The sequence below is a fragment of the Mizuhopecten yessoensis genome, unplaced genomic scaffold (assembly GCF_002113885.1).
Source record: "Mizuhopecten yessoensis strain PY_sf001 unplaced genomic scaffold, ASM211388v2 scaffold4835, whole genome shotgun sequence".
NCBI classification, from domain to species: Eukaryota; Metazoa; Mollusca; class Bivalvia; order Pectinida; family Pectinidae; genus Mizuhopecten; species Mizuhopecten yessoensis.
In genome coordinates, this window is record NW_018405745.1 from 463,472 (window position 1) to 478,459 (window position 14,988).

A 14,988-nucleotide genomic window follows, 5' to 3' on the forward strand; every position below is an offset into this window, starting at 1 on the left:
CCAAATAAATGCTGTGAAACAAAATAGCTTGCCGTTACCATCTATACAATCAAATAATCAAACTCTAGTAAACAAAATGCAAGGAATCATGTCTATGCATTGTGGTGAATGTGGTACATGGGTCTGCTCTGCTATGAAGTCATTTAATACACAAACTTCTACAAACTTGAAAGTTCAATGTTTATCAAATTAAACAAATGAGACAGTTTTGCATTTTTGTACACATGAAGGAACAAACAAAATGTAAGACTGATCTGTTGTCTGAAGATTAGAGCATGTGCATCTTCAAGGAGATGAAATGAAATGAAATCTGGAAAACAAGGTAGAGTCCATTCCTTATTTCCATGTTTTTTTTAATTGTTGCTAAATTAAGGAGTTTATTACAACAGTTGATGTCACATGTGGTCAATAAAAATGATAACAGGTTTGATAACATTTCAAAAGGTGACTTTATTTTCTATATATCTTTTGAATAGCAAACATCAGCTTAACATGCATGTCTTGACAATGCAACATTTCTCATTCAAAAATCACTTGGTTCTCTCTCTATCTCTCTCTCTGTCTGTCTCTTTCAATACATATAGACAATACCAGGGAAACACTGGAAGATTTAACAAACAATACAGCACACAAGGAATAATTAGTCAACATGGGTTCAGAATAAAAACATCTTTTTTTAATTGTAACACTTGATGTAGATAATATTAATTGCTACCCCATGATGTATCAGTTTCTACATGTATTTGACCTTGTAAAAAGAATTCTTGATGTTGCAGTATATACATAGCCCAATCTACATGAGTCTTGATGTAGCAGTATCTTAGGGAATTCTGATGGAACAGGATCTATATGAACCCGAACCTAAGGAAACACTGATGTAGCAGTATCTACCGGTATATACCCTAACCTTTGACATTGGTACTTTCATTTTTAAAATTTTAGCACTAAATGCGATGTCAAACACTTCTATTATACCAGACAAGTTTCTGTTTTTGTAAACTGTAATTCAATATTTCAAAGGATTTTATAGAATTATTTTAACAACGACAACAAGTACATGTAGTCTAAATACTTTAGAGGATTTAACAATACTAACAATCAACTAACAAGTGTACTCAGTGTATCTAAGATTAAACATAGATAGTAAGATACTGGGTTTTAGTGTAAGAGTTTGTGTCATCTTATTTAATCGTAGGGGAGACAACACAATACATTATGTACAAATTGCACAATAGTGGGTCATGGGACAATCTATCTAAATTAATTTCAAACCTCAAAATGGAATTCATAACAATAAAATATAAGATAGTAGCACTCCTATAATGTACAATTAAGTGTCCACATCAAGCAAAGGATGAACTCACTAAAACACCTGACAGTGAAATACACCTTTTATAATCATACACATTTTTTTTTTTTAAATAAATGTATTGTTTTCATCAATGTTTATGTACACATTTTATACAATGTATAAGTATCTTTAACATACAGTTAAAAAGTGATCATTCTATTCAAACAGTTGAAAGGACTTAATGCCTGAATAATTTCAACCTATATCAAGATCTAAACCCAAGTGACAATTACAATTTATTGCACTTTTTTTGTCAACTCATACATTTCTAGGTTAAACAGTAGACTTGTCACTTATGGAGCCAAAGCTAAGATACACTAAATAGAACACTGTACACTAACTAGTGAGGCACTAAATGAGAAAGCAACTGTTGGTTCAAATGTCTAAGCAAGTTTACCATCCAACCTTATTGTAATGAAAACCTACTTTATAATATGATTAAGCACTCACTTACCAGGTAGTGACTGCATTTACAAGTATCATATGTTCAGTGTTAAATCTATCTATAAAATGCATAGATAAAGTGATTTTACATTTGGTGGTAGGTAAAATGTAGAGCTTTCCAATCAAAATGAAAACTGCTACGAGTATAAGGTGAACACTGAAATACTGATAGGTATGTTTACAGTATTGCTGGGACCACATAACAATCTGATTGACCTTTTAAATGTGCCAGGTTAAATCGCAAAACATTTCGAAATAAATACTGAATTAATACTTGTTTTGTTTTGTAATAACGAGGTCCAACTGCAAAATGAGTGTCCATCACAATCCCAAAACATTAAAATAGATCAAAGTAGAAGGTTCAGTTTAAATACATGTGGAAGTAGTTTAGTACTGTACCTGATAACAAACATCAGATCAAAATTAAAAACACATCAAAACCCCAGGAGTCTGATCTACACAGAAATTCCTCCAGGGAACCATTGTTACTCAATTAAAATAAAATAATCCTGAATATAAAAATCAACTTCCTGGCAAACGCAAACTGTATGCTGAACATGTTTAAATGGAGTGCATTGCAGGTGTAGTGTGGTTGGGAAGAAAAGGATGGTTTAATGAGAAAATATTATCACACCTGTACATTATTTACAACAGTAACATCATTAAGACATAAAACATCAAGAAGAAAATATAAATTAATAAATTTAGATATTCAATTATTAACCTTTTATTTACACAAAAAATATGTTATTCTTCTAGTTTGAATGGACGGAATAATTCTGTGTTAAGAATTATTAAGTTTTTAGAGTTAACTTACAGTACTATTATGTACATGTAGGAAAACTAAAGATGCAGTTCAAATTTTGCATAAACAACACATTCTAGTAAAGACACATTTTTTTTCTCCAGAAATACTCTCAACACCTTCACATCTTAAAATATTCCAGCATAGAAAAACAGTTCTTTAAATCCTTTCAACATCTTTGTAACTCAAAATATTCCAGCATAGACAAATTTCATTTAAAACTGTCTTCAACATATCACAACACATTCCAACACAGACACATTTCTTTTTCTTCTTCAAAATATTCATAACAACACGTGCACATTCCTGCATAAACACTTTTCTTTAAATTATTTTCTCATTTCTCATCTTCATAACATGATGATCAGTAACTTCAATCAAGGTACATAATAATATTTCTCCCTGACAAAATCATAAATGTTAAACATGATTTAATTTGAACAGATCTGCTTGTACAAACAAAAATTAACTATGTAGGATGAACTTAAGGGTTGTCCAGATAATACAATGCCTTACTATTCATTAATTATCTATGGACCAAGTGTCAGTCAGTTTCTCTGACTTCTATTTTTAAAACATCACAGCTAATCTAGTGAATCAATAATATATATTAATAACAGTGTTGGTTTCACACGAGCCAGCAAATCAGCTAGATTAAAATGCTTAAGTAAAACAAAAATCTGCAATAATTAACAAATAATAATGCTGAAAATCACAATAATCATAAATGCTAAACTACTTCAGTAAATAGAAACTTCTGGATATTATCTTAAACCAAAAAAGAGGATTTTGGATCTATTGGCTGTTTTTATTTGTTATCCGAGTAAATGGATGCAATTTTCTTTTTCCAACCCTAGGAGTTTTACAACAACAATGTTTGGTACTTGTAGAGGGGAATGTAAGTGCATTTTTCAATTTTGGTTAAAATTGATCTAGAGCTTCATACCGAATTGGATTCAAAAAATGTCAAACATATACAATACATATATATTAGCCTATAGCAGCTATTCAAATGCCCCACATGAGTCTCACACCTCTGCTTTAGGTAGGGCAGGGATGGGGGACAAAGTCTAAGCCCCCAGTTATACAACACCAATTTCCTGGTTTCGGAATGCTTCATACAAACTTTAATAGGTGCCCTGCCTCTCAGTCCACAGCAGGCCTACATTTCATTTAGTCCAGTGGTTCTAACCTAATAGTCTTTTAAAGTTGAAATTGATGATGAATGCTGTAAACTAAAATGACTCTCACAAGTTATAGGGAACTGTTGTTGAGTGATCTGATATAACAGAAAAAGTCAATAATGAACACCAGATGCTTCTGTTTTCTATTCCAGACACTAACCATAAGGACAGCATTGTTTAAGTATTTTCATGGTCCCATAATTCCATGATGTAAAACATACTGAAATACTGGTATACAACTTCAGAATCTATTTGAGGCCATGCCTTCATATTTCTAAAGCAGATCTTTCCAAGTCTGAGGACAAATGAAATGAATAAATTATAACACTTCTTACAGATCTAATAAACAGCAGAAAACATAGTATAGTGATCTGGAATGCTAACAAAGCCCTCATTTTTTTTTTATTAACCACCATAAAAAAAAAATGAAAGACAAGAAAAAATGTATAACTCTAACAACTGATAATCCTTAGTCTGTGAATGACCTCCCTATACACAATCCATGAGGGTTAGATAACAACAGCAGGTCTACAGTATTATGCAAACATTTGATGCTTAGCAAATAAAACTATAACATAGTGCCAAACAAACTTATGATGGATTTCAGTCTACTTAATCAAAACATCTGATAGAACCGGACTAATGATACTTTTCTACTCAATCAAAACATCTGATAGAACCAGACTAATGATACATTTCTGCTCAATTAAAACAGATCAACAGAACTGAGCTTAACACATTGATGACAGAATCTACAACATCACACAATTAACAATACCAGTTAATTAACTGAGGAACTATAATTGATTAGTTAACCTACAAATTACTTCATGTGTAGATCTACTGTACTCCTGTACTGGACCAACTCAAATGTATTGAGTATTCTATGCATACTGATCAGTTTTACTTTTGACACACCAGTTAATTCTGCATTAAATATACTGATTATCTAATTTCAAAAGTTTACTTGCAAAATATTAAATGTGATTCTAGGAAAGTTTTATTACTTCATAAATGGCCTTATTAGCCTGGTTTGAATTTTTCATAAATAGGCATCACAAAATGTTTAATCTCTTATAAAACTATCTATAACCTTTCATATCATATTTGTGTTTATTGTATCATTTCAATAATGTTTGATGGGAGTTTTGACACATGATTTTATGAATGAACAAACACATATATAACAAAACCGAATCCACTTTGTCAATAAAGTAGATACTTATGTGGAATGTAGCGAGTTCAGACACGTGCTGATATTAAAGTTACTTCCCTTGAACCTGTACAGAGAAGTGATAACTATACAATGATCTGATACGATGGATATCAAACATGCATACAATATCACTGTGTATTTACTTTCAGTTTTTCGTGGCTGCAGCAGAAAATTACAAAAGAAAGTGATGTTTCATGTTATACTGGTGCTTTAGTTCCAGAAGAATGGATCTTAAATACTAACTCCATTTATTATATAGTTCCACAAGGCCTTAAGTTTTAGATTGATCAAATGGAATCATTTTATTTAGCTACAAAAATGTATAAAGATTTCCAAATTTAAAATGTAAAGTTTCTAATTTTAAAGGATGAAAAATCCCATTTATTCCCAAGGCCTGAATTTCTTGAATAACCTGTACAGTTAAATAAAAAAATTGAATAAACAAACCCAGAGAGATTTCATAATCTTGCCTTCTACTATTTCTCTGATCAAAACATTTCTCCAATTCATGCATTAAGATTGAGACCCGTGACTATTCAACATCAGCTTTCAACATAGTGTTCAGCTACGGGTTACGTGGTAATACAATTTTCACACTTCCGACAATGGCTAAGGAACATGAATTTGTCAATCATGTAGATTGTTCACTAAAATTAACAACCGTTTAGAAGGACACATGATGCACATGTCAAATGGAAAGCGATAAATGTGATCGTTTCAAATGAGCAATATTGATCAAATAAAAATGTAATACTGTTCCTTTGAATTTAATATGGTTTTGAATATGAGACGGATCATTTCTGGTGATGTATTTTACACAACTTGTTCCTGTTGTGGTTGCTGTGTTGGTTGCTGGGGTATCTCTTGTTGTTGTAACTGTGGTTGTTGGGCAACCATGGCTGGATGCTGTTGGAACTGTGTCTGGTTTGGAGGCTGCTGGAGGTGGGGGTGATGTGGATGCTGGGCCTGTGGCATGGTGGGTGTGGCCTGACTGTGGCGTTGGTGCATCTGCTGAGCCACTTCATTTACATAGGTAATGTCGGGCCGCTGTTCTGGCTTTGGGTTGATACAAATGGCAATCAGGTTCCTTAGCTAAAATAATAAAGGAAGTTTTATAAAACCTTCACTTCCCAGGGAACACTTGGGCCAGTATATAATATGTCTGTGTCAATTTGTTGTTATACCTGTGAAGCCTAGCTTTCTAATAATGATTCACACAGGGCATGGGTATTTTTCTCTAATTCCAACTACCAGAATAACCATGAAAATGCGTTTGGACTGGCTACCATTTTGAAAATATCAATTTTAGCATACTCTGTATTTGCAAACAGAGTTTGCAAAGAAAAAATAATCTCATCTTTCCAACGTGCACGGTTAATAATTTTAATTTTATCACGTTGGCTTTTACGCATTGCGGCATCGGTGTTTTTTTCGAATTCGTGATGTCACGCTGTTGTTGAGCCAATGTGATGTCACGTCACATGAAATGGAGTGTAAGATAGAAATTTTCTATACCCTTTTCTTACCATGCACAGCGCTATCTTGCACACACGGAAATGAGAGAATATAATATACTTACCTCAAGCATGTTCAGTACATGGCCACAATAAATGTACAAATTAACTATTATATGTTCATCCGATACAAACTTCCAAATAACAACTTGCTTGATTGTAGTGAAAATGTATGTTACAGTGAATACCAGTGTCTAATGGGATGCTGTAACATGAGGCATCAATCTCGAACAAATACTTGTTTATATCTACTTTGTGCAAAAGAAAGAAAAAAGAAAATCATAAAAAATCCTCCACTGAAAGAAATATAACAACCAATACAACACGAATCATCTATACTCACATCTTCTGAGTACCAATCGGCTGGCAAAGGTGGGTAATCACACTGGTCAATCTTTTTACAAAGAGAGTACAAGTTCATCTTGTCTCCATAGAAAGGGGACTGCAAAGCTGCCATCTAGTGAAGACACATTTTTAAGGTTGAGTTAAGCTAGACTTTTAAACATTTAGAGTACATTCGCGTATCCGGTTGAAACGGTTGAACCTGTAAAGAAAACGACAGGCACAGATCTGGACCAAGGCTGACCTCAGGAAAATTTTGAACGGGTAGATTGAGGCGTCCAGATGTACCTGACTGAAACTAAAATGCTGACTATTGCCAGTTTGCGTTATTTCTTTCTAAAACAATTCAACTTACATGTAGTTTTTAAGATACGTTATGTAATTCAGTGGACAGATGAAAGATGGTCATACTATTCTTGATACACTGTTTTTTATTCTCCGAAACTGTGCATTTATAGCTCTGCTTATAGAACGGTCCAAGTGCGTTCGTTTATCGTGGTTAATTTCTTAGCCACACGTACCGTTGACAGATTTAATAGCCGACAAGAGACTGAGTTGGCCTCCAATACTAACTGGGACCCTTATTTTGTAAAATTATAGAATACTTAACCACTGCACAATTTTTATGACCGTAACATTTTTAAAAAAGCTATTTAAGTCTGAACCATTTTGAAAGTAGGTCAAGGTCAAAGATTTGAGATGACTTTGTAAGTACTTTACCTCAATTATCAACTGTTAGTACATTTGTAATTGCTTTTATTGGTTCAGATGGTAGTGGCAGGGGATCAAAGAATCAAACCCTGGCCAACTTGGTAAGGTAAGAGTGCTATCCACGGCACAATCAGACCAACCAAATGCTGACCTTCAATCCCTGCCAATCCTCATTACATCTTTTTAATCTCAACACAATACATAAGAAAAGAATATGCAATAACTCGTTCACTCACTTTAACTTGGAATAAGGTGAACCTGAAGTTTTAAGTTCTATTTGAACAAGTACACTGATTTATTTGATCCGTCAAATAATACTTACCTCATATAACAGACATCCTAAGGACCACATGTCTGACTTGAAGTTATAACCTGTCTCATGGATCCTTTCCGGAGACATATAATATGGGGTCCCAACTAGTAGCAAAAAAAAGAGTAAGTACAAATGTAGTATAGCGTCCCATAAAGTGATAAATCTAATACAAGTGGTATATGGTTCCAACACAGGGGTTGGTTACAAATCTAATACAAGTAGTATAGGGTTCCAAAACAGGGGTTGGCTACAAATCTAATACAAGTAGTATATAATTAGGGTTCCAACACAGGGGTTGGTTACAAATCTAATACAAGAAGTATAGGGTTCCAACACAAGGGTTGGTTATAAGTCTAATACAAGAAGTATAGGGTTCCAACACAGGGGTTGGTTACAAATCTAATACAAGTAGTATAGGGTTCCAACCCCTGTGTTGGAACCCTATACTACTTGTATTAGATTTGTAACCAACTCCTGTGTTGGTTACAAATCTAATACAAGTAGTATAGGGTCCCAACACAGGGGTTGGTTACAAATCTAATACAAGTAGTATAGGGTCCCAACACAGGGGTTGGTTACAAATCTAATACAAGAAGTATAGGGTTCCAACACAGGGGTTGGTTACAAACCTAATACAAGTAGTATAGGGTTCCAACACATGGGTCCCTTACAAATCTAATACAAGTAGTATAGGGTTCCAACACATGGGTCCCTTACAAATCTAATACAAGTAGTATAGGGTTCCAACACATGGGTTGGTAACAAATCTAATACAAGTAGTATATGGTTCCAACACAGGAGTTGGTTACAAATCTAATACAAGTAGTATAGGGTTCCAACACAGGGGTTGGTTACAAATCTAATATAAGTAGTAAAGGGTTCCAACACAGGGGTTGGTTACAAATCTAATATAAGCAGTATAGGGTTCCAACACAGGGGTTGGTTATAAATCTAATACAAGTAGTATAGGGTTCCAACCCATGGGTCCGTTACAAATCTAATACAAGTAGTATAGGGTTCTAACACAGGGGTTGGTTATAAATCTAATACAAGTAGGATAGGGTTCCAACACATGGGTCCCTTACAAATCTAATACAAGTAGTATAGGCTTCTAACACAGGGGTTGGTTATAAATCTAATACAAGTAGGATAGGGTTCCAACACATGGGTCCCTTACAAATCTAATACAAGTAGTATAGGGTTCTAACACAGGGGTTGGTTATAAATCTAATACAAGTAGTATAGGGTTCCAACACATGGGTCCCTTACAAATCTAATACAAGTAGTATAGGGTTCCAACACAGGGGTTGTTTACAAATCTAATACAAGTAGTATAGGGTTCCGACACAGGGGTTGGTTACAAATCTAATACAAGTAGTATAGGGTTCCAAACAAATCTAATACACATATGCTATATATACTCATATGGGTCACATTTGTAACAAACCTCTGTGGTTTCAAATAGTGATAAAATGCATGTTGTAAGGGGTAATAGAAACAAGAGGCCCAATGGGCCTGCATTGCTCACCTGGTATTAATCTCACAGTTGTAATCTTAAAATTGGACTTAAATACAGCTACAGGCAGAATATCAGTGTTTGATTCATTAGAACCTATTAAAAGATTTAAACATATGATGCCTGTGACCTGGAATGTCGAACAAGAACATTAGGTTGAAAGTGGGTCAAGGTCATTCATTTGAACAAACTTGGTCATCCTTCATCCTAGCATGCTTTAGGCCCAATATCAGTACCCTGGGCCTTTTGGTTATTGAGAAGAAGTTGTTTGAAGATTTTAAGACATTTGACCCCTGTGACCTTGAAAGTGGGTCAAGGTTATTCATTTGAACAAACATGGTAGTCCTTCATCCTAGCATGCTACAGGTCCAATATCAGTACCCTGGGCCTTTTGGTGATTGAAAATAAGTCGTTTAAAGATTTTACGACATTTGACCCCTGTGACCTTGAAAGTGGGTCAAGGTTATTCATTTGAACAAACTTGGTAGTCTTTCATCCCAGCATGCTACAGGCCTAATTTCAGTATCCTGGGCCTTTTGGTTATTGAGATGTCGTTTNGGGGGGGGGAGATCAATGTCCAGATCGTTACAGAACCAATACATATATATGAGGAAGGTGGAGAAATGGAAATTGGAGTGAGTTGGGAGGGGGGAGGGGGGGCACATGTAGTATGACATGGGGACAGTAGGGGTCCAAATTACCAACAGAAACAACAAAGTATTGTACTAATCAACAAAATAACCACATAATTTAGGCTCATGCAACTTACCTAGGGAATGAGCAGCTGTGGTCTTTGAGCTGAAGAAACGACCTAATCCAAGGTCCCCAAGTTTTACTCTGCCCTGTGCTGTAATAAATACATTGGCTGGTTTTATGTCTGAAAAGGAATTTTTGAAAAATATTAATCAAAGTTTGAAAATAATGAAAGGAATATGAAATAGCAGAAAAATTGCTATCGCATCCATTTTTTGAAGTTCAAGTGCCATCACATTTTAACAAGTGTCATGGTTTATTCAATGTTGATTAAAATATTTCAATACTTTCACCCATATCACCTGGAATATGAGCCCAGGCAATGTACCAGTATTTTAACAAAACTGAGAGCCCTTCATCATTCTGGCAAAGCTAGTATTTTTTTCAAAACCTGTTGTCTTTAAGGCAAGTGCTTTTCAAAAATTGTTCAAAAATGCTCATATATATTCATATACACATATACTTCATGGAAATATCCTTTATAATATCGATAGTGTTTTTTTCTAATGAAATAAAGCTATTCTAACTGTCAACAGCATTTGTAATATTTCAGCTAGACATGAATACAGTAATACATTGTGTAGTCCGATTTTCATTGGTCAATAATATTATAAAGCTAACAGACCAATTTTCACCTGCCCAGGGCCCATCCTAGATACTCCAGGGGTTACGCTCACATTCGCTCTCTGTACCTGTCATAGCAAAATTGAAAGCATGTAACTAGGTATTTGATTGGTCTCAGGTGAAAAAACCTGACCAATCGCTAAGGCTGATACCTGTCCTTTGAAGATTACAGGAAGCAACACCCGATCTCAAAGCCAGTCAATCTTACCGAAAGATTCTTTTGATGTACATCAAAGGATCAAATTAGTCTTCTCGTTTCATCCACAAGGTGATGCTCATGGAGCCTTCGACTTTGCTATGATATATTCCAGGGGTGCAGAGAGCAAAAGTGAGTGTAACATCTGGAGTATCAAGGATGGCCTTGGCCAGGCCGGTGATTTTCTTATCGGATGTTACTCATTAATTCAGACTAGCCCTATTCCATTATTTTTACTTTAATGATTTATATTCCTTTTTCGTAAGCCGGTCATAAACAAGGAACCATTTAAGTCCCATTAGGAATTTCACTAGCTTCAGACTAACAGGCTACAATTTGGGAGACCTGCAATGTCCATCTACCATGAAAGATGGTTAATATGAATATTATGAAGTTGAGAGTTGGAAATCCTGTTTCTGACACAGCTGTCCCTACCTCTGTGCATGATTCGTCTGGAGTGCATGTGTTCCAGAGCTCCACATATCTGTATAAAATATTTCCATATCGTTTTCTCTGGTATCAATCTGTTCTGTTTTTTAAAATGCTGAAAAATACAGATTGTAGATTCATAAACATTGTATGCAATACTTACCAGGTATTATTTGTAAATTGATATGTACAATCAACAATATTAATTCATGATTGACAAGTCTGTTATATAATTGCAGAATAAAGAATATTTCAACTACCTTGTACATGTAAATGGACATTAAATGTTTCACATTCTTTCAGGAAAAAGGGCCAAAACTCAGAAAATTGTTTACATTTCTATTTAGTGAATCAGTTGGGATACAATCTTGCATGTACCCGTATGAAAACTTGTAGATAGAAACAAGTTTTTTCATACTAATCACACAATATACTGATCATGATGACCTACCTTAATCATACGAGACAGATCCCCTGCATCTGCCAACTCTAGTACAATATTAAGCTCGTTATTTTCTATGAAAGACGACAGGTATTTTATCACATTTGGATGGTTCAATTGCTGAAAAAGAAGTAAATGATATTAATCAAACATAAATAATAAACTAGGAAAACTGCAATGGTAAATCGTCAGTATACTATTATTCTAAAAAACAATTTGACATATAAAAGCACTATTATCATACTTATAAGTTTATTCTGTCACTCAAATAAAACAAAGTGAGTGTTTATCATATCGCAGGTCTCGCAGTGTAGAGACACCAAAGCTATCTCAAATCAAAGCAGATTCAATTTTCAAATAATAGAAGAAAATGGTTACTACTATTTTGTTCCACACTATAAATTATATATGCATGATTGTATTAAACATATACTATATACAAAAGAACGACATAGATATATGTATTATGACAAGTAAAATACTTACTTTCAGGAGGTCAATCTCTTTTATACAATCTTGTCTTGCTTTTGCATCCATCATTTCAAATATCTGAAACAGAGAAAATGAACTATCATTTTTTTAGTGTATATGTGTGAAATTGTTTCAGTATATTTGTACATGCACTATATCTTTTAATCTAAATACTTGCTGAAATATCCCTCAAGATTAATAACTTGTTTTAGAAATATGACAGTTTACCTGAACCCCAAAAGTGGGACCAGGATGCCTGGTATACAGATTATTACCAATGTGTACATGTACACCACTTCTGAGGATAGATATCACTGGTAACACATCCATATGACTACGATAGAGCGAACTTGCATTTTGAGCAAGCACTAAATTAAATTCACAATGTGAGAAAAGATTCATCACTTCACATTTCGGCCCTATATTCAATCTGATGATGTCATAAGAAAAACAAATTAGGCCTACCCTTTTGTACTTTTGACAAATGGATATATTAATATTGGGTGGGAGACCTACCTGAACTTTTTTCAAAGCTACAACGCTTCCATCAACCTTACATCGTGCTCTGTAAACCTCAGAAAATTGACCCTTGCCAATTTTTTTTTCAATCTCAAAGTTCCCTAGAGTGCCATATACGCTGTCTCTCTGGTACACTGTGGCCTGTTGGAGGGTTTCGTCCTGATCCATAGGCTCCATGGCCTATATCCACCTGCTCAATGCAATCAGAAGAGATAAAATTAGTTCTAAGACATTGCTTCGAGAATGTTTTGATAATCTCCATCAAAATGGGGATTCACTTAAAAGAAAAAGTGCCAAACTGTGAATAGTGTTTCCCACAAGAATGATTAGTATGGGGCTGCACCATGCCCTTTTCCTTGACGCCATGCATATGACAAAAAAAATATCTGATGCACATTGGATGATTCAGTATTTCCTGATGACTGTTTCCAATTTCATCCTCAGGTTCGTACAATTTCTGCTTGCCCGACACCCATATGGCAAACCATTGCTCATGCATGCAGGACTACCCGATTTCAGCCTGATTCCTGCATGGGGCTACCAGATTTTCTGCTTTGTTTCACGGTTTTCCAAAAGGAATATTCTTATTTTATAATCTGTCTTTCAAATGATGTTGTGATAAGGTATCATTTGACAAGTCCAAATTTAAAGGACCGGTTAGGTTAGCCCGAGTTTTCTCTGGCCTTAACACCAGACTTACACTTTTTGACATATATATAGATGCCAGAACAACATGACCTACATGTATATGAAAACGTGGAATTATCCAACACGGTTTGGTATCGGGGAGTGACTTATCAACAAAAAGATGCGGTCGGGAAATCTTTTAAACAAGAATAATATATTCCGTTTTCAGTCACTCACTGGATCACTACGGTTTGTTGATTAGTCACCCCATGACCTACAAAAATGGTATTCGCTCAGGTGGGACATTTTGAACGATTGAAAATCGGGGAATCTACTGACGGAATTTAGCAGCTGTTGGTGATAAAAAGAGTTGATTTGGATCAATAAATAATCCATTTATCGATATAATGTGAGGGATGTGTTGTGTCATAGTTTATTTTTGTTATCAGCACCTCGATCATAACTATCCGATACCAAACGGTGGCGGAGAATTCCACGTTTTCATATAGGTCAGTGCGCTCTGGCCCAACACCAGATATCTATATGTCATAAAGTCTGGTGTTAGGGCCAAAAGAATTGGGCTACAGTTAGGTTTGGTGATACACTAGTCAATCCTTGCTGAAATCTACAAATTTAATTCTTAGACTAGCTAGTGTTGAACCCTGTCATTATTATAACTATTTTAGTAGCACTCCACTAAATATCTATTAATATTTAATTCATATAAATAATGTAGGTATTCAATGGATCATTCTATGCCGGTCTCAATTTGATAATCACAACATTGGGGTCACCGGGTGCTTTCCTTATCAGCTGGGAAGTAGTTTGACCACAAGGACCTGTGTGGAATGATTTTTTAACCGAATCCCAAAAACTCAAGACACGTTGGGAGGGCTATTTTGCCGTGAATGTAAATGTTATTATCTAAATAGCACTCCAACATTTTACATACAATTTTTCTGCTAATCGATCTCAACAAAACCCTTGTTTTGACACTGACATTGCAGTTTTGTTGCTGCCGATTGAACTCTTCTGTCTCGCATGCGTTTTTTATAATATTTGTTTCATTTCCAGTTATTGACTTATTGTTCTGGATCTAAAGTCTACCATACCTGTGAACTGGACGGAATAAAGGTGTTTTTGTTGTATATCGATAGTCCTTTCCCGAAATATGTACAGCAATAACAGGTGCGCATGTACAAGTTTTCCTGACAACCCCACTCGTAATAAGTCGGCAAATTCCGTATCTAGATTTGAATAAGAGTACCGGAATCATCCGATTGATTTGTTTGTTAACGGGAAATGCCGACGGTTCCCGATTGCTGACTACCTATTCAGAACTTTTCTAGACTTTTCCATAGTGTAAGTCACGATGTTCGGTAGCTTTCGTGTTTCGTCAAATTTTGGATGTGTGCGTAAGCAAACACATTCGTATTAGCCATTTTAGCGTCAACGATATATTATCTTTTAATAAAGAATAGCCGAAGGTATCACACTTAACGTTAAATATAAACATAATTTTAATTATAAT

The 14,988-nt window shown here is 34.9% G+C and overlaps 1 protein-coding gene across 1 annotated transcript; it reads right to left on the reverse strand.

The window, feature by feature from the left end:
• Positions 1 to 430: 430 nt before the first annotated feature.
• LOC110449860 (serine/threonine-protein kinase Nek7-like) lies at positions 431 to 14,672 on the reverse strand. Its single transcript, XM_021496994.1, has 9 exons — positions 14,570 to 14,672; positions 12,828 to 13,020; positions 12,327 to 12,389; positions 11,850 to 11,960; positions 11,405 to 11,513; positions 10,166 to 10,273; positions 7,890 to 7,984; positions 6,858 to 6,971; positions 431 to 6,092 (listed from the first exon to the last, which is right to left on the reverse strand). Exons 2-9 carry the CDS (start codon positions 13,005 to 13,007, stop codon positions 5,814 to 5,816), a joined length of 1,059 nt encoding a protein of 352 aa, XP_021352669.1. The 5' UTR covers positions 13,008 to 13,020; positions 14,570 to 14,672; the 3' UTR covers positions 431 to 5,813.
• Between the last annotated feature and the right edge of the window lie 316 nt (positions 14,673 to 14,988).

Bases quoted from the DNA above. Each gene is read 5' to 3' on its own strand.
- LOC110449860 (XM_021496994.1), bottom strand. From the start codon at position 13,007: ATGGAGCCTATGGATCAGGACGAAACCCTCCAACAGGCCACAGTGTAC. The intron at 11,961-12,326 runs GTAAGTATTTTA...CTTCTTTTTCAG, and splicing joins AAGAGATTGACCTCCTGAAA to CAATTGAACCATCCAAATGT. The intron at 11,514-11,849 runs GTAGGTCATCAT...TGTATTTTTCAG, and splicing joins ATCTGTCTCGTATGATTAAG to CATTTTAAAAAACAGAACAG.